The 18,752-nt window shown below is 42.4% G+C and overlaps 1 protein-coding gene across 1 annotated transcript in view; it reads left to right on the top strand.

Annotated features, from left to right (window-relative positions):
* Positions 1-18,752, top strand: part of LOC118364670 (glutamate receptor ionotropic, NMDA 2C) — a 93,890-nt gene that overhangs the window by 53,146 nt on the left and 21,992 nt on the right. Inside the window, exons 3-5 of the mRNA XM_052491344.1 lie at positions 2,138-2,736; positions 5,760-5,874; positions 13,890-14,101. Of these exons, the coding sequence (XP_052347304.1) occupies positions 2,138-2,736; positions 5,760-5,874; positions 13,890-14,101 (926 nt within the window). The remainder of the gene's footprint in view (positions 1-2,137; positions 2,737-5,759; positions 5,875-13,889; positions 14,102-18,752) is intronic.

Below are 18,752 nucleotides of genomic sequence, written 5' to 3'. Positions count from 1 at the left end.
TAAATAATCCTCCTCCTCCCCCTCCTTTACCCATTTACCAATAGGTGCCCTTCTTTGCGAGGCATTGGAAAACCTCCCTGGTCTTTGTGGTTGAATCTGTGTTTGATATTCACTGCTTGACTGAGGAACCTTAAAGATAATTGTATGTGTGGGGTACAGAGATGAGGTAGTTATTCAAAAATCATGTTAAACACTTTTGTAGCACACAGAGTGAATCCATTAAACTTCTTATGTGACTTGTTAAGCACATTTTTACTCCTGAACTTATTTAGGCTTGTCATAACAAAGGGGTTGATTAATTTTCTCAAGACATTTCAACTTTCATGTTTTATTCATTTGTAAACATTTAAAAAGCATAATTCCACTTTGACATTATGGGGTTGTCACGTTCTGACCTTAGTTCCTTTGTTATCTCTTTGTTTTAGGTTGGTCAGCGCATGAGTTGGGGTGGGTAGTCTATGTTCTTTTTTCTATGTGTTTGGCCTAGTATGGTTCTCAATCAGAGGCAGGTGTCATTCATTGTCTCTGATTGAGAATCATACTTAGGTAGCCAGTTTTCCCCATTTTAGTTGTGGGTGATTGTTTTATGTTTAGGTTCGTTTTCCCTGACAGAACTGTGCGCTTTCGTTTTCTCCGTTTTGTCATTTTGTTTCAGTGTTTTTTTGTGAACATTAAATATGAACAATTTCCACGCTGCGCTTTGGTCTCATTCCAACGACGATCGTTACAGGGGTATACTGTATAGATCAGTGACCAAAAAAACTCAATTGAATCCATTTTAAATTCAGGCTCTAACACTACAAAATGAGGAACAAGTCAAACGGTGTGAACACTTTCTGAAGGAACTGTATGTGTAAATGGCTTAATATCAAGAAACTGAGCCTCACCAAAATCATTCTCATTTAGCAGGTGAAAAAGTAAAAATGATTATCATCAAATCTACTTTATAGATTTATTTGGGGTGATAAAGAACATTTTACGCTTTTTATTATTATAAAGTTGCCGTTTATACAACGTCATTTAAAAGGTGAAAGTCTTAATGATCACCCCGGATATGCAACCAGTGAAATCTCTGTAATTGATGTCATTTTTTATTACACTTATCATTACAATTCACTGGGGTTGCACATGATTTACGATGCTATTTGTTTTACAAAGCAATTATGGTGCAATGATTTCTATGAGCAGCGTGCTTAATTCAAAACTATTAAACAATCATTACCTTCTCTTCTCAAGACATATCAATGGCATCCAACCTGAAAATGTACTGTATGGGTCATATGCAGTTTTAAAAACAATGATTCTGTTATTTTCTAGTAAGAAACTCAAAAATAAAACCCTGCTCTGTGTCAGCCCATAGCCTTCTCATGTTGCAGAAGCATGTTTATGCCAAGACCACTACTGATATGAATACTTCAACAAGATTTATGGAAAAAAACATATATTATTCTGTTCCCTGAACATACTTAAACAAGACAAACACTCTTACAATCACACACAGACTAGAAACAGCTCTGATCTTCCTCGGAATTCCTGGATCACTTTAGTTAACACAACACAGCATTTTCATACTCCTCTCTCCAAGGTCAAAGAGGAGAGACATCTTGATAAAAGTGAGAGATAAAAAGAGAAAACAGGGGCTGGGCTCAGTGACAGTGGGCTCAGTGATAATGCCAAGTATATATGAGGGCCAATGTTGCTGTGGCAAGTGGGAGACACATGGGTTAAAGTGATGAATGGTGCCTGGGCTACAGGGAGAGCAACACCAAACAGAATCACTTACTGCAGAGTACTGCCTCTCAGCCCAAAGACTACACACCACTTCTGGGTGGGCTGGCTGGTGGTCAGCAGCTGGATGGTGTGGACAGGTGGCACACAGACACACTGTCAAGCTACCCTCAGGATTCTACTGTCATTTCTTGATTATTATTTATTTTTTACATCTGACTGGTTGAATTACATAAAACACAATCATATAATTGCCACTAAACAGGCTATTAACAAAGTCATTGCATTAGATAATTAGAAGGTTTTAATTGTGCTTGTTAGATAAATTGAACAAATTGATTGAGCTTAAATTAACTATGCATTAAGGGCTGTTATCTGTGCTCACTCTGATGCCTGTGTCTCTCTGCAGGGCGACGGCTCCACGTTCCTCCAGCTGGGCTCCTCCATCGAGCAGCAGATAAACGGCATGTTCAAGGTGATGGAGGAGTACAACTGGGACAGCTTCGTGGTCATCACCAGCCTGTACCCGGGCTACGAGGTCTACGTGGACTATGTCAAGACCTTCACTGACACCAGCTACTTCATGTGGGAACTGCAGGACGTGCTGACCTTCGACATGTCTGCCGATGGCATGAATGACATCCGGGCACGGCGCCTGCTGCAGCAGATCGACGCCCAGGTACTGCTGGTATACTGCTCCCACGAGGAGGCCCAGTACCTGTTCAGAATGGCCGGAGAGGCCGGCCTGCTGGGGCCTGGCTACATCTGGATCCTCCCTAGCCTTGCCGTGGGGAACCCAGACATGCCCCCACCAAACAGCTTCCCTGTGGGCCTCATCAGCATCATCACCGACCACTGGCGGATGAGCCTGAGGAAGAGGGTGCGGGATGGGGTGGCCATCGTGGTCAAAGGGGTGCAGAGCTTCCACAAACAGAGGGGCTTCATCCCCGAGGGCCACAACGACTGTCACAGCCCTGTTAGGGCATCTTCTAATGATACACTGTTCAGGTGAGTGGAGGTGGGGGGATGGAAGGGGGGCATACTAACATACTGTAGGTTGGAGATTGTTCATATAAGAGAAGACAACAAAAATGAGAATATAAGAGAAGGCAATAAGAGAAGCCAACCAAAACGGAGAGATAAAGTGATATAGTTGAAGTCGGAAGTTCACATACAATTTAGCCAAATACATTTAAACTCAGTTTTTCACATTTCCTGACATTTAATCAGAGTAAAAAATCCCTGTCTTAGGTCAGTTAGGATCACCACTTCATTTTAAGAATGTGAAATGTCAGAATAATAGTAGAGAGAATCATTTATTTCAGCATTTCTTTCTTTCATCACATTCCCAGTAGGTCAGAAGTTAACATACACTCAATTAGTATTTGGTAGCATTACCTTTACATTGTTTAACTTGGGTCAAACCTTTAGGGTAGCCTTCCACAAGCTTCCCACAATAAGTTGGGTGAATGTTGGCCCATTCCTCCTGACAGAGCTGGTGTAACTGAGTCAGGTTAGCAGGCCTCCTTGCTCACACACATATGTTCAGTTCTGCCCACAAATGTTCTATAGGATTGAGGTCAGGACTTTGTGATGGCCACTCCAATACCTTGACTTTAAGCCATTTTTCCACAACTTTGGAAGTATGCTTTGGGTCATTGTCCATTTGGAAGACCCATTTGCGATAAAGCGTTAACTTCCTGACTGATGTCTTGAGATGTTGCTTCAATATATCCACATAATTGTCCTGCCTCATGATGCCATCTATTTTGTGAAGTGCACCAGTCCCTCCTGCAGCAAAGCACCCCCACAACATAATGCTGCCACCACCCTGCTTCACGGTTGGGATGGTGTTCTTCGGCTTACAAGTCTCACCCTTTTTCCTCCAAACATGACGATGGTCATTATGGCCAATCAGTTCTATTCTTTGTTTCATTCGCCCAGAGGATATTTCTCCAAAAAAGTATGATCTTTGTCCTCATGTGCAGTTGCAAACCGTAGTCTGTATTTTTTATGGCGGTTTTGGAGCAGTGGCTTCTTCCTTGCTGAGCAGCCTTTCAGGTTATGTTGATATAGGACTCGTTTTACTGTGAATATAGATACCTTTGTACCTGTTTCCTCCAGCATCTTCACAAGGTCCTTTGCTGTTGTTCTGGGGTTGATTTTCACTTTTCGCACCAAAGTATGTTCATCGCTAGGAGACAGAATGCGTCTCCTTCCTGAGCGGTATGACGGCTGCATGGTCCCATGGTGTTTATACTTACATACAATTGTTTGTACAGATGAATGTGGTTTGGAAGATGAATGTGGAAATTGCTCCCTAGACTTGTGGAGGTCTACAATTTTTTCTGAGGTCTTGGCTGATTTCTTTTGATTTTCCCATGATGCCAAGCAAAGAGGCACTGAGTTTGAAGGTAGGCCTTAATATACATCCACAGGTACACCTCCAATTTGACTCAAATGACGTCAATAATCCTACCAGAAGCCATGACATCATTTTCTGGAATTTCCCAAGCTGTTTAAAGGCACAGTCAACTTTGTGCATGTAAATTTCTGACCCACTGGAATTGTGATACAGTGAATTATAAGTGAAATAATCTGTCTTGTAAACAATTGTTGGAAAAATGACTTATGTCATGCACAAAGTAGATGTCCTAACAGACTTGCCAAACTATAGTTTGTTAACAAGAAATGTGTAGTGGTTGAAACCTAGGTGTTGCCAACCTAAGTGTATGTAAACTTCCGACTTCAACTGTAACTGTTGCAGATTGAGAAGGACTGACTTGAAACAGAGAGAGAGAGAGTTGGCAACATCAGTCAACAGTTGCTCAACAGTCATTTAGCTGTGGCTTTCCATCTGCTTAATGTTGTGGTAGGGGGCAACATGGCACTCTCACTGTCACTCCCTTAACCCCTGTCTGCCAACTCATCCATCCTACCTCTGTCCCATGACCTCACTGTTAGAAGCACTGGCATCACAGAGAGATGATGTGGCCTGTCATACCTGCCCAGCCCAGCCCAGCCCAGCCCAGCCCAAAAGAGCAATCTGGTGCCATCCGTGCCTGGGAACATGGAGCAAATCCTATTTGGTTCTAGAACATTTTTAATCAGCCAAAGGGAGGCTTCTCTTCTGTAGGGAAAACAGATTTAGCGTCAGCATTTGGCACTAGCCAAGGTCATTGAGACTGGACTGGGAGGATTGGAGAGTTTCCAGGCAGGGTACAGGGGGATTTCTTTGTGCATTTTTGTGGACCAGGATGGTAATATGAAATCTGACACAGTTCAATGGTATTAAAACATCACTTTCTCCTCAGAAGTAATTTTCTCTTTTCTGAAAGTGGCTAGCCTGAGGGAAAGAGAACTTCTCTTTTTGTAAATCGAAATCCTGCATGAAAAAGGAGAACCGTCTCGGCAGCTATATTTCAGCCTTTGATTTGAGTCATGCTGCTGTTTCCAACCCCTACAATTTTCCACTTTAAAGACAAAATAATCATGAGTGAAATACCAATGACCAAAATTGGTAATATGAGGTGTTGGAAACAGCACTCTCCATCTGCTCTCCACTCTTTTATTTCCCTCCCTGGCACAATGTTGTTCTTTCTCTCAGACCTCCCTATTCAAAGGGAGCAGTGCCTCGCTCTCTCCTCGGCGGTCAATAGACTAAACAACTCATTTAATTAGGTCTCTTTTTAATGAGCTTTTGATTGTAAATCACTCCGCCTGTTCATAAGATTATCACAGATTACCAGATTAAACGAGCCTTTCACATGGACTAGACAGAGGGCCCGTTCATTACCCAGCATGCTTTCATCACCTCTGCTGGACTGAGAGAGAAAGGGAGGAGAGGTGAGAGAGCAGCCTTGCAGTGCGTGATGACAGGGAGTTCACAACATGTCGATAGCTATGTGCACAACAAGCAGCAGGTAGTGCTTTAGAAATAGGATGAAACCATCGGAAGACTGGATTAATGGACATTAACGACTATGTTGTAATGAGTATTTAACTCTTTGATTGATTTCCCTTGTTTTCAGGCACATGTTAAACGTAACATGGGAACACAACGACTTCTCGTTCAACCCTGAAGGGTATCTGATCAACCCAGCTATGGTCATCATCACCTTAGATCGAGAGAGACAGTGGGATAAGGTGAGACATTACACTTCATTATATCCCTCCCAATCAGTAAAACTAGGGATTGTCTTTGTGTTATCTGACTACAAGTTAATAAGGCTATATAACCTGTTCATTACAAAAAGGAAAAACTCAAAAAAGTGTTATTAACAACACATGAATTACTGCCTCATTCACTGTGTATTTTCATGAACTATCACTGACAGGCCTTGACTTGGGCATATTGTGGGCTGTTACAAAATACAGACTGTCCACCTTATAGGCTAGCATTTTGCTCTAACTGCCTCCGACCAATCACAGTGTCCTAAGCGGCCACTGTACCCGGTGTCTCTCCATACCACAGGCCTAGAGTGATTACACGTCTAACTGTCTCCGACCAATCACAGTGTCCTAACCGGCCACTGTACCCGGTGTCTCTCCATACCACAGGCCTAGTGTGATAACACGTCTAACTGCCTCCGACCAATCACAGTGTCCTAACTGGCCACTATACCGGTGTCTCTCCATACCACAGGCCTAGTGTGATTACACGTCTAACTGCCTCCGACCAATCACAGTGTCCTAACTGGCCACTATACCCGGTGTCTCTCCATACCACAGGCCTAGTGTGATTATACGTCTAACTGCCTCCGACCAATCACAGTGTCCTAACTGGCCACTATACCCGGTGTCTCTCCATACCACAGGCCTAGTGTGATTACACGTCTGACTGCCTCCGACCAATCACAGTGTCCTAACCGGCCACTATACCCGGTGTCTCTCCATACCACAGGCCTAGTGTGATTACACGCCTGACTGCCTCCTACCAATCACAGTGTCCTATACCACAGGCCTAGCCTCCTACCAATCACAGTGTCCCGGCCACGGTCTCTCCATACCACAGGCCTAGTGTGATTACCACTATACCCGGTGTCTCTCCATACCACAGGCCTAGTGTGATAACACGTCTGACTGCCTCCTACCAATCACAGTGTCCTAACCGTGCCACTATACCCGGTGTCTCTCCATACCACAGGCCTAGAGTGATTACACGTCTGACTGCCTCCTACCAATCACAGTGTCCTAACCGGCCACTATACCCGGTGTCTCTCCATACCACAGGCCTAGTGTGATTACACGTCTAACTGCCTCCTACCAATCACAGTGTCCTAACCGGCCACTATACCCGGTGTCTCTCCATACCACAGGCCTAGTGTGATAACACGTCTGACTGCCTCCGACCAATCACAGTGTCCTAACCGGCCACTATACCCGGTGTCTCTCCATACCACAGGCCTAGTGTGATTACACGTCTAACTGCCTCCTACCAATCACAGTGTCCTAACCGGCCACTATACCCGGTGTCTCTCCATACCACAGGCCTAGTGTGATAACACGTCTGACTGCCTCCTACCAATCACAGTGTCCTAACCGGCCACTATACCCGGTGTCTCTCCATACCACAGGCCTAGTGTGTTTACATGTCTGACTGATCTCCCTATAAACACCAGCTATTCAAATGAGCCTGCCTAGCGTTCCACTACCTCAGAGCCACCGACTCTTAGCGAACGGGAACCCCCCTTGATCAAGTCACTGGTTGTCATATTCATCCCTGGACCTTCAAATGTAAATGTAAATGTAATATTCATCCCACCTTCACAACACAACTTCCCTCTACCTTTAATAACCTTCTTATTGACGGTTGATATTGTCAGGAGGTTCCCAGTAGGGAGTAGACACTGAAGGGAGGTGGAGGTCGGTTTTCTTCCTTAAATGTAGTCAGTGGTTGAATGGAGGTTGATGTGTGTCAGAGCATGTTGGACCCAACCACATCTCTGGATAAACAGCTCCGGGCCTTCTCCAGCTTATTACCTGCCATCGATGTTCTCTCAAGGTTGGTTCCTATTCATTTCAGGTATGTTATTGAAGCTGAGGCCTATGCCTCTGTAATTGGAGGGTCTGACAGCGCGCTGTACTGAAGGCTATCAGATGTGTGGTTGGTCAGAGAGAGAGAGTGGTAGTCTATTGACAGCTTGCGCCAATGGAAAGGTTGCATTTAAAAATACAACAGAAAATGAATGCGCTGTAGCTGCTGCAGTGTAGTGAGTCCACTTTCAGGTTGAGAGGTCAACAAGCTTACTGCTGGACGTGATCTGAAAGGCTCATCTTTAAACTCTGTTACTGGAAATTTCTGAGCTACTCAAAAAATTACCTGAAGTGATACTTCAAAAGAATAACAAGAAAACATGCTCATTCATTGCAGATCAATGAGGCAATCTTACACTGAGTGTAGAAAACATTAGAAACACCTTCTCTTTCCATGTCAGACTGACCAGGTGAATCCAGGTGAAAGATATGTTCCCTTATTGATGCCACTTGTTAATTCCACTTCAATCAGTGTAGATGAAGGGGAGGAGACAGGTTAAAGAAGGATTTTTAAGCCTTGAGACAATTGAGACATGGATTGTGTGTGTTTGCCATTCAGAGGGTGGATGGGCAAGACAAAATATTTAAGTGCTTTTGAACAGGATATGGTAGTAGGTGCCAGGCGCACTGGTTTGAGTGTGTCAAGAACTGCAACGCTGCTGGGTTTTTCACGCTCAACAGTTTCCCATGTGTATCAGGAATGATCCACCACCCAAATGACATCCCGCTAACATGACACAACAGTGAGAAGCATTGGAGTCAACATGGGCCAGAATCCCTATGGAAGGCTTTCGACACCTTGTAGTGAAGAAGAGAAGGAGAAAAAGTACTTCTCTCTCCTTAATTTTATCCAGTCTGAGCCTTAATGTATGTTTCTGGATTTGACAACAGCTAATGGGGATCCTAATAAAATACCAAAAATACCTAATCATTAGGAGCATTGCTCACTCCAAGTATTATCCAGACAGGCTGTAGGTATTTGAGATCTTGGCTTCCTCTCTCATCTCCAATACGTTACAAAGGCAAACTGACAAGTCTGTTCTTTGACACAAACAAAGAGGTTTGGCTCTGTAAAGCCAATAAAAAGAGTGAGGGGACAATCTTATGCTCTCTTTTCCTCTTAAAGCTGATAAACTATTTGTGTCTTTTCACCAAGAGCTTAGAATCAATCTCTCCTTCTGAATGCTTTTGTCATTTCTACTAGAAGTCCCAACCGCTCATCGCATTGTGTTCAGCCATCTCGGAAACAACCCACCACAGCTCAGCTCATTGCAGATCAATTGCAGATCAACAAGGATCAATGGTGCAAACTTACACTGAGTGTATTAAACATTAGGAACACCTGCTCTTTGCATGACATAGACCAATCAGGTGAATCCAGGTGAAAGATATGATCCCTTATTGATGTCACTTGTTGAATCCACTTCAATCAGTGTAGATGAAGGGGAGTTGACAGGTTAAAGAATACTTTTTTCCCCTTGAGACAATTAAGACATGGATTGTGTCTGTGCGCCATTCAGAGGGTGAATGGGCAAGACAAAATATTTAAGTGCATTTGAACAGGGTATGGTAGTAGGTGCCAGGCGCACTGGTTTGAGTGTGTCAAGAACTGAAACGCTGATGGGTTTTTAACACTCAACAGTTTCCCATGTGAATCAGGAATGATTCACCACCCAAATGACATCCAGCTAACTTGACACAACAGTGAGAAGCATTGGAGTCATCATGGGCAAGAATCCCTATGGAATGCTTTTGACACCTTGTAGAGTCCATGCCCCAACAAATTGAGGCTCAAAGGAGAAGGAGAAGTAGAGAAGAGAAGAAGAAGAAGAGAAGTAGAAGAGATGGAGAAGAAGGGGAGGAGAAGAAGATGAAAAGGAGAAGAAGAGAAGGAGAAGACAATGAGAAAAGAAGAAGAGAAGAAGAGAATGGGAAGAAAAATAGAAGAGAATGGGAAGAAAAATAGAAGAGAAGAAGAAGAAGAAGAAGAAGAAGAAGAAGAAGAAGAAGAAGAAGAAGAAGAGGAGGAGGAAAGAAGAAGAAGAAGAGAAGGAGAAGAAGAGGAGGAGAAGACAAGGAGAAAAGAAGAAGAGAATAAGAAGAGAAGGAGAAGAGAATGGGAAGAAAAATAGAAGAGAAGAAGAAGAAGAAGAGGAAGAAGAAGAAGAAGAAGAAGAGAATGAGAAGAAGAGGAGGAGAAAATAATAAGAAGAAGAGAAGGAGAAGAAGAGGAGGAGAAAAGAAGAAGAAGAAGAGAAGGAGAAGAAGAGGAGAGAATGAGAAGAAGAGGAGGAGAAAAGAAGAAGAAGAAGAGAAGGAGAAGAAGAGGAGAGGAAGAGAAGAAGGAGAAGAGGAGAAGAAGAGAAGGAAAAGTGAAAGAAAAATAGAAGGAGAAGAAGAAGAGGAGAGAATGAGAAGAAGAGGAGGAGAAAAGAAGAAGAAGAAGAGAAGGAGAAGAAGAGGAGAAGAAGAGAAGGAAAAGTGAAAGAAAAATAGAAGGAGAAGAAGAAGAGGAGGAGATGAAGAGAAGAAGAAGACAAAGATAAGAAGAAGGAGAAGAGGAGGAGAAGAAGAAGAAGAAGAAGAAGAAGTGAAGGAGAAGAAGAAGAGGAGAAAAGGAGAAGATGAAGAGAATAAGAAAAAGAGAAGGAGAAGAAGGAGGAGAGAAGAAGAAGAAGAAGAGAAGGAGAAAAGGAGAAGAAGAGAAGAAGAAGAAGAGAAGGAGGTGGAGAAGGAGAAGAGGAGAAGAAGAGGAGAAGTGAAGGAGAAGAAGAAAAATAGAAGGAGAAGAAGAGGAGGGGGAGACAAAGAGAAGAAGAGAAGGATAAGAAGAAAAGGAGGAGATGGAGAAGAAGAAGAGGAGAAGAGAAGAAGAAGAAGAAGAAGAGAAGGAGAAAAGGAGAAGAAGAGAAGAAGAAGAAGGGAAGAAGAAGAAGAGAAGGAGAAGAAGAGAAGATGAAGAGAAGGAGAAGAGAAGAAGAAGAGGAAGAAGAAGAAGACGAAAAGAGGAGGAGGAGAAGAGAAGAAGATGAAGAAGAGAAGGAGATGAGAAGGAGAAGAAGAGGATGAGAAGAAGAAGAGAAGGAGAAGAAGAGGAGGAGAAGAAGAGGAGGAGAAGAAGAAGAAAAGGAGAAGAAGAGAAGGATAAGAAGAGAAGAAGAGAAGAAGATGAAGAGAAGGAGAAAAGGAGAAGAAGAGAAGAAGAAGAAGAGAAGAAGAAGAAGAGAAGGAGAAGAAGAGAAGATGAAGAGAAGGAGAAGAGAAGAAGAAGAGGAAGAAGAAGAAGAAGACGAAAAGAGGAGGAGGAGAAGAGAAGAAGATGAAGAAGAGAAGGAGATGAGAAGGAGAAGAAGAAGAGGAGGAGATGAAGATAAGAAGAAGAGAAGGATAAGAAGAAGAGGAGGAGATGAAGAGAAGAAGAAGAAAAGAGAAGAAGAAGAAGAAGAGAAGGAGAAGAAGATAAGAAGAAGAAGAGAATGAGAAGAAGAGAAGAAGAAGAAGAGAAGAAGAAGAAGAGAAGGAGAAGGAGATAAGAAGAAGAAGAGAATGAGAAGAGAAGAAGAAGAAGAGAAGAACAAGAAGAGAAGGAGAAGAAGAAGAGAAGATGAAGAGAAGGAGAAGAGAAGAGCAAGAAGAGGAAGAAGAAGAAGAAAAGAGGAGGAGAAGAGAAGAAGATGAAGAAGAGAAGGAGACGAGAAGGAGAAGAAGAGGTGGAGAAGAAGAAGAAGAAGAAGAAGAAGAAGAAGAAGAAAAGGAGAAGAAGAGAAGGATAAGAAGAGAAGAAGAGAAGAAGATGAAGAGAAGAAGGGGAAGAAGACAAGGAGAAGAAGTCTGGGGATCCAGACAGACTATAGGTATTTGAGATCTTAGCTTCCTCTCTCATCTCCAATATGTTACAAAGGCAAACTAACAAGTCTGTTCTTTGACACAAACAAATAGTTTTGGCTTTAGTGAGGGGACAATCTTATGCTCTCTTTTACCATTGTGATCCATTGACAAGGCCCATAAACGGAAAAAAGAGGATTAATGAAAGTCAGGCAGGAGAGACAGGAATAACTAAGAATACCAGTAAAACATAGGCTATTCTAATAGTTGTATTTTGTTGTCCTTTGTGACATCTGAGAATAATGACTGCAATAATCAGATAACTTCCAGTATTAGTAAGAGAGATTATAATGAAACAAAGGCATTGGTCAGTGGTATGGGTTGGCCTCCTGATAAAACGTTTAGGACAGCCAATCATTTTCCAAAGTAAGCAGAATTATGCAGTCTTTGACTGCTGTAAAATAATGTATTTTTTAAATGAAATGTAACCTTTATTTAACTAGGTAAGTCAGTGAAGAACAAATATTTTCAATGGTGTCCTACACCGGCCAAATCTAGACATTGCTGGGCTAATTGTGCGCCGCCCTATGGGACTCCCAAGCACAGCCGGTTGTGATACAGCCTGGATTTGAACCAGGGTGTCTGTAGTGACTCCTCTAGCATTTAGATGCAGTGCCTTAGACTGCTGTGATACAGCCTGGATTTGAACCAGGGTGTCTGTAGTGACTACTCTAGCACGGAGATGCAGTGCCTTAGACCACTGCCCCACTCGGCAGCCAGGATATGTCAAATATTATTATTGTTATTGTAAGGTTGTAACTTTCAATGCTCACTTTATTTCATCTTAGATGCCTCAGAGTTGGCCAAGCATTATTTTAGTGACCCCTGACATGAATTAAAGATGGCAGTGCAATCCATACATTCTAAAACGTTATTGACCAGTATTCTGCCATTGTAGAGGTAGTTGATTGAACACAAACATGTTGTTAAATGTTGTTAATGTGAGCAATGAAATGGTTTTACCCTGCAGTCTTTTGTTGCTGATACGTGTGACAATCAGCCAATATATTGACAGAAACATAAAAGTTGGTCAATATGGTCAAAAATGAATACAATTATCAACACAATAACAATGAATACAATTATCAACATAGTAACAATGAATACAATTATCAACACAGTAACAATGAATACAATTATCAACACAGTAACAATGAATACAATTATCAACACAGTAACAATGAATACAATTATCAACACAATAACAATGAATACAATTATCAACACAATAACAATGAATACAATTATCAACACAGTAACAATGAATACAATTATCAACACAGTAACAATGAATACAATTATCAACACAGTAACAATGAATACAATTATCAACACAGTTCACGATCCATTTTAATGTCGCTCCGTAGTAATTAGGAGGCATAAGCAACAATTAACACAAACTAATTCTGGAGAGAAAACGTATTTGACTCTTTGTTTAACCTTAAACCACTCTTAATTATATGGAACTTCACTGATTAAAAGCACAATATGTGCCATTAAGAACGGTTAAATCATCATCTCTATGTCAAAGTTTACAACCTCATTCTCAACACATAAAACCATAGAGAACAATAATAGAAGTGTTACTGCTTTGGGCTCTGTGAAAGCCACAGTTTAATTACTGTGTGATCACTTTTTTTCTGAGTCACTGCAATGACGCAGAGAAGTGCTGTTCAGCATACTGAACTACTTCCTCACCACTGAGATGGACAACTGTGTTTGGTAATGGAGGAAAGAACAGATAAAGAGTTTGGTCCTCTGTGACCGGCTGATCCTCACAGCTTAAGTACAGATGTTTAGAGTGAGACAAGACAAACCTCTCTAACTTAGTGCAAGGAGACGTCACAGTTGGTGCAACTACACAGTGTGTGCCTCAGGATTGTTGAGGTCTATTTAAAATTGGCAAAGATCTTGTCTTTCTGCATCCTGATATATATTTGATCGACTGTATGTTTTCCTTGTGGAAATGAGAGAATCCATCACTTAGCATTCAACAGTAAAATGTATTTCGTTTTTTTCTATAGTAAAATACACAGGAAAATTGATAACAAAAAATGCAGACCTGGAAATAACATTTCCTCGTCTTAATCTATCCTGGCATTTCCCACACGGCTACATGGAAATCAGACACGAATCTCTGAGGAGTAGTTTTGAGATGTGATTGTATTGCAGGTATGACTACCGATAAGCTAAAGTATGACTCATGCCTGTTATTTTCCCTTCTCTCTCTCCTCTTCCAGGTGGGGAACTATGAGATGGGGATCCTGCAGATGAGATACCCGGTGTGGCCTCGCTACGGCACCTATCTGGAGCCCGTATCAGATAACAGACACTTGACTGTGGCCACACTGGAGGAACGTCCCTTTGTCATAGTGGAGGCTGTCGACCCCATGACTGGGACCTGTGTCAGCAACACTGTGCCCTGCCGCCGCCAGTCCAACAAGACAGAGACGTGAGTGGAACAGTATTCCTCTCTGATATTAATGACCACAAACTTTTTCTGATGAGAAGAATGAAACAGAGCATAAAAGTGTAGCGTACTACTATGGTGATGTACATCCATTATCCTGTTTCACCATTACCTGTTGTCAGGGGCGATTTTAGCATGTACAGTATATCTTGGTGGGGCAAACTCCCCAAAATATTTTTAGATGCATGTCAGCAAAGCCACTACACAACACAAAACAACACTAAATAATACATTAATTGCACTATAACGGTGACAAACAGTGCCCACAAACTGTTCAAATCCATTAAAATTCTATTGGTCACATACACATGGTTAGCAGATGTTAATGCGAGTGTAGCAAAATGCTTGTGCTTCTAGTTCCAAAAGTAATATCTAACAATTCCCCAACAACTACCTAACAACTACCTAATACACTACCTAATACACACAAATCTATAGGGGTGAATGAGAATATGTACATATAAGTATATGGATGAGCGTTGGCCGAGTGGCATAGGCGAGGTGCAGTAGATGGTATAAAATACAGTATATACATGTGATATGAGTAATGTAAGATATGTAAACATTATTAGTGGCATTATTTAAAGTGACTCAGGATCCATTTATTAAAGTGTCCAGTGATTGGGTCTCAATACAGTATATACATATGATATGAGTAATGTAAGATATGTAGACATTATTAAAGTGACATTATTTAGAGTGGCATTAGGGCCTACATAAACCTGTTCAGCACCATGGAGTGAATCCTTAACACTGCTACACCTGGCTATCAGCGGAGCTTTGTCTGGCAGCAAAACAGTTAATTCAGCCTTGTTTACTGCCTTTAAAAAAAACATAACTGATATACAAACTAACTACAAAAAAAACACACAAAAAACAACTATGGCATAAGTGGACGACAACGGATAAGAGGCAATCCATAATTTCGATTAAGACAATAATGAGCGATCTAGGACGGACTTAGTCAATATAACTATTTGTTCAGCACTTTTGAAATGTACAGTGACATAATTCAGAACATGGGTCGTTCTTACAGTATTCTCGCTGTATACCAAGTCAGAACCATAGGATAAATAAAGGGGGCATATAAGCAGACAATGAAAGCTCTTGCAATATTAAATTATTACATTTCTCTAAAACAGGCTATAGGCTACATGTGCATCACCAAGTCAGAACAGTAGGCTAAATTATGATGGGGAAAGTGACCAAATTATTAGGGTAAGGCACATGGGCTACTAACAGATTACTTCACAACATACACTTAGTATTACTTTCTTAGCTACAGTATATTACATCATTTTGCAGCAGCATACAATACGTCAACGTCTTGTGCTGTGCTCACTTGAACAGGAAGGTGAAGCGGCAATCTTTGTGGGCAAATTTTGTCATCAAACTTTGTCATCAAAGTCTGGCATTCTCTGGATTTATGGTCCTTTCAAGACAATTGGGAACTCTGAAATAAACAAGGTTGAATCATGAAGTCAGTGATCTTCAGGTCAGAGCTCTAGAAAGAGGCCGAGTTGGTTGACCGTTCAAAACGTATTTTCCCAGTCGGAGCTCCCAGTTCCCAGTCGGAGCTCCCAGTTCCCAGTTGTTTCAGAGTTCCCAGCATGACCAATGTATTCAACTGTTTCTGGCTCATGGCATGTGAGTGTTTATCCTTTTAAGCTTGGAAAGAGACCCTTAAACCCAGACTTGGACCACACACCCACTCCACTAAATAGCAGGCTAGTGATTGCTTTGCAATGCATGCAATTATCCACTGATTTCTTCCAAACCCCTCATTGTTGAATTTGCGATTTCCAACTTGTTGTGTAATGTTCATGTCCAATGGCCGATGAGCACCGATATGTTTTATCTATAATTTGTCTTCATATTACAAGGATTGTGTAACGCTCTGGGTGTAGTGGGTGCGAAGTCAGGCGCAGGAAACAGAGAGTTCAAGGTAGTGCTCTTTAATGCACACACGGCGAACATAAGCCACCCCACGAAACACTGGTTGCTCACAAAAACAAATGCCCTAAACACGGGGACTAAAACAGTCCAGCAAAACCCATGAACAGGAAAAAACACGTTCATCTCAAACATGCACAATCCCGCGCAAAGAACAGGCGGGCCGGCTGGCTAATAAAGTCCAACTAATCACCACAATACATAACAGGTGTAACCAATAAACAGACAAGGGGGAATCAGTGGCAGCTAATAGGCCGAGGACGACGACCCCCGAGCGCCACCCGTACGGGAAGGGGAGCCACCTTCGGTAGGAGTCGTGACCGATTGAAAATAATTTGCCAGTAGATTGTTGATGTAATTCATGATGATGGCTGCTTGTCTAGCTTGCTAGCTAAGATTTTGAAAGTATGATGTTGACATGATCAGTCCAATCACAGCTATGGTAGATATAATGTGATTTGACATCATTTTATCTGTGGCCAATGACTTTGAGCCTTCTTGGATGGGCACTTCTAATGTAACTCTATTGCAGCACCCAATGGGGTTTGAATTTTCGAGCTCTCCCTGTAGATTTTGCGGTAACGTAGTGTCCCCATGAGTGACAGAACACTGAGCATATCACGGCGCAACTAAAGAACATCACCAACTCTCCGTATTTTCCACTGGCTGCCCCACCACCACAGAAATCACTGAGCTAGGCTGAAACAACTGCATTTTGGAGCTGCCTTACTCAAGAAATCAAGAAAATAGACACATATTGACACATATTAATCCCAATCATGCAAAACATGCAAAACAGGCAACACATTATTTAGCAGAACGGGTGGGGCTCAAATCAGGTGGGGCTCTCCCCCACCTTCCCTGAATGACGTGTTGCCACTACATGTTAAACGTAAACTGAGCTAAGAACTACCACAGACACCATATTAATGACAGCTCCAACATGTAGATCATGCTGTGGAGTGACATTAGGTGTGAATAGGATGAACAGTCTCTTCCCCTACTGTTAGCCCAGCCATCATACAACGGGTAAAGCAGACAGCCAGAGTGCGACATCACAGTCATCACAGTGTGACCCAATAAGGGAAATATATGTGCTGCTTGCTGGGATATCAATTAGATGGGCCGATTAGGCTGCCTCATCAATCCTGGACAGTTAGAGCCTGAAATGTGTGAATGGATATGGGAAAGGAAACATTATCCATTACTGACAATGGTTGTTAATGAGAAGAGGGGATGAGCTCAGATCAGTGAAAATCTGCTTGGGAAGCAGACCAGATCTTTTTTTAGCTTGCACTGACCGAAACACCCCATTATTATCATCTGCATAGTTCTAGTGTGCTTTGTCTTGACTTAGATTTCAGTTTGCCATGTTGAACAAGGAAACATTTTCCTTGAGTTCATATGGGAGAAATTGGCTAAACCAAGTAAGCAACTAAATGATGCAGTTAGTGGGTTGAGATAGAGGCCCAATTATTGATAATGGTAAAACACCAACAGCCATGCCCTAAAGACCACCCCTGGGGGCTGATGCTAATAATGGACCCCAGGGCTGTGGTGTTTTTTAAATCATGGCCGCCAGTCATAATTCCTGGCCAGCAGGACAGGGAGCTAGAGGACCTGGCATTCTCATTTATTAAGGACCATCAGCGGCCTCTCTCAGAAACCGCTTCCATGCCCCAAGACTCCCGCCGAGGCCCATATCGCCCATAACTCAAACCTACACGACTCGTCCGAGCTGGGTGCCAACCCCACGAGCCATCCGTCAGGCGGGAGTTTTTCTGGGCCCTCTGTTCCAATCCCTCAAGCCCTCAGCAGACGAGAGAAACGAGGAAGCCTGCGTACCGGACCATCTGTGCTGCTTCGCATGGAGACATGCTTATTCCTCCTTGAAGAGACAAAACAAACAGTCACATGTTCAATCTGCTCCACTGTGGTAAGACTGATATAACACCTCCTTATGTGTCAGGTTGTCCAGAGAGTCCTATTCTTCTGTAAAGCTCTTTGTAATGTTTTTCACTTCACTAGCTTGTTGCAGACCCTTACAGTGACCACACGTCAGTGCATTAGCCTCTTGCCATTGCTGGTGATCCCTAGGTGAACAGTAGCGTTGACGTTAGACCATGATGTCATCATATAACCATTTTGCCTAATGAGAGCGAGATGATAATAGGTTGATTTGATTAAAACTGAGACTGGGTTCAGCAGTGGGTGAGTCCCCCCGAGCCACACATTGGCAGGAACAATGCACAGCACCGTGGTCCAATTAAGTTTGTTTCAAAGGTGAATGTTTCAAGGGATTCCTGCTGGATATAGGGACCCAAAACAACTGTGCCTTTGGATTTCCTTCAGACAACAAGCAGATACCCATTTACACAAATAATTGTTTTTGTGGTGACAACAACACACAAACATTTGTAGCAAACACACAAACACGTGAACACACATGCGCACACACACACACCACAAGCACACACACACACAGACACACACACACATATTCTCTTATATTCCCAAACCTGTTAGGATGCAATCAGAAGCCCACTTAACCTCCCAGCGGTGATCCCTGGCAGCTGGTGAGACAGGGGATGTTGGGACCTATCTGTTTACTCTGTGATGTCTCACACCACCCGCTCGTTTCCTCCAAACACTTCATTTGTTTCCTTTTGTTGCGGCTGCA

This window comes from Oncorhynchus keta, chromosome 32 (genome assembly GCF_023373465.1).
Source record: "Oncorhynchus keta strain PuntledgeMale-10-30-2019 chromosome 32, Oket_V2, whole genome shotgun sequence".
Taxonomy (NCBI): Eukaryota; Metazoa; Chordata; class Actinopteri; order Salmoniformes; family Salmonidae; genus Oncorhynchus; species Oncorhynchus keta.
This window is presented reverse-complemented; position numbering and strand designations above follow the sequence as displayed.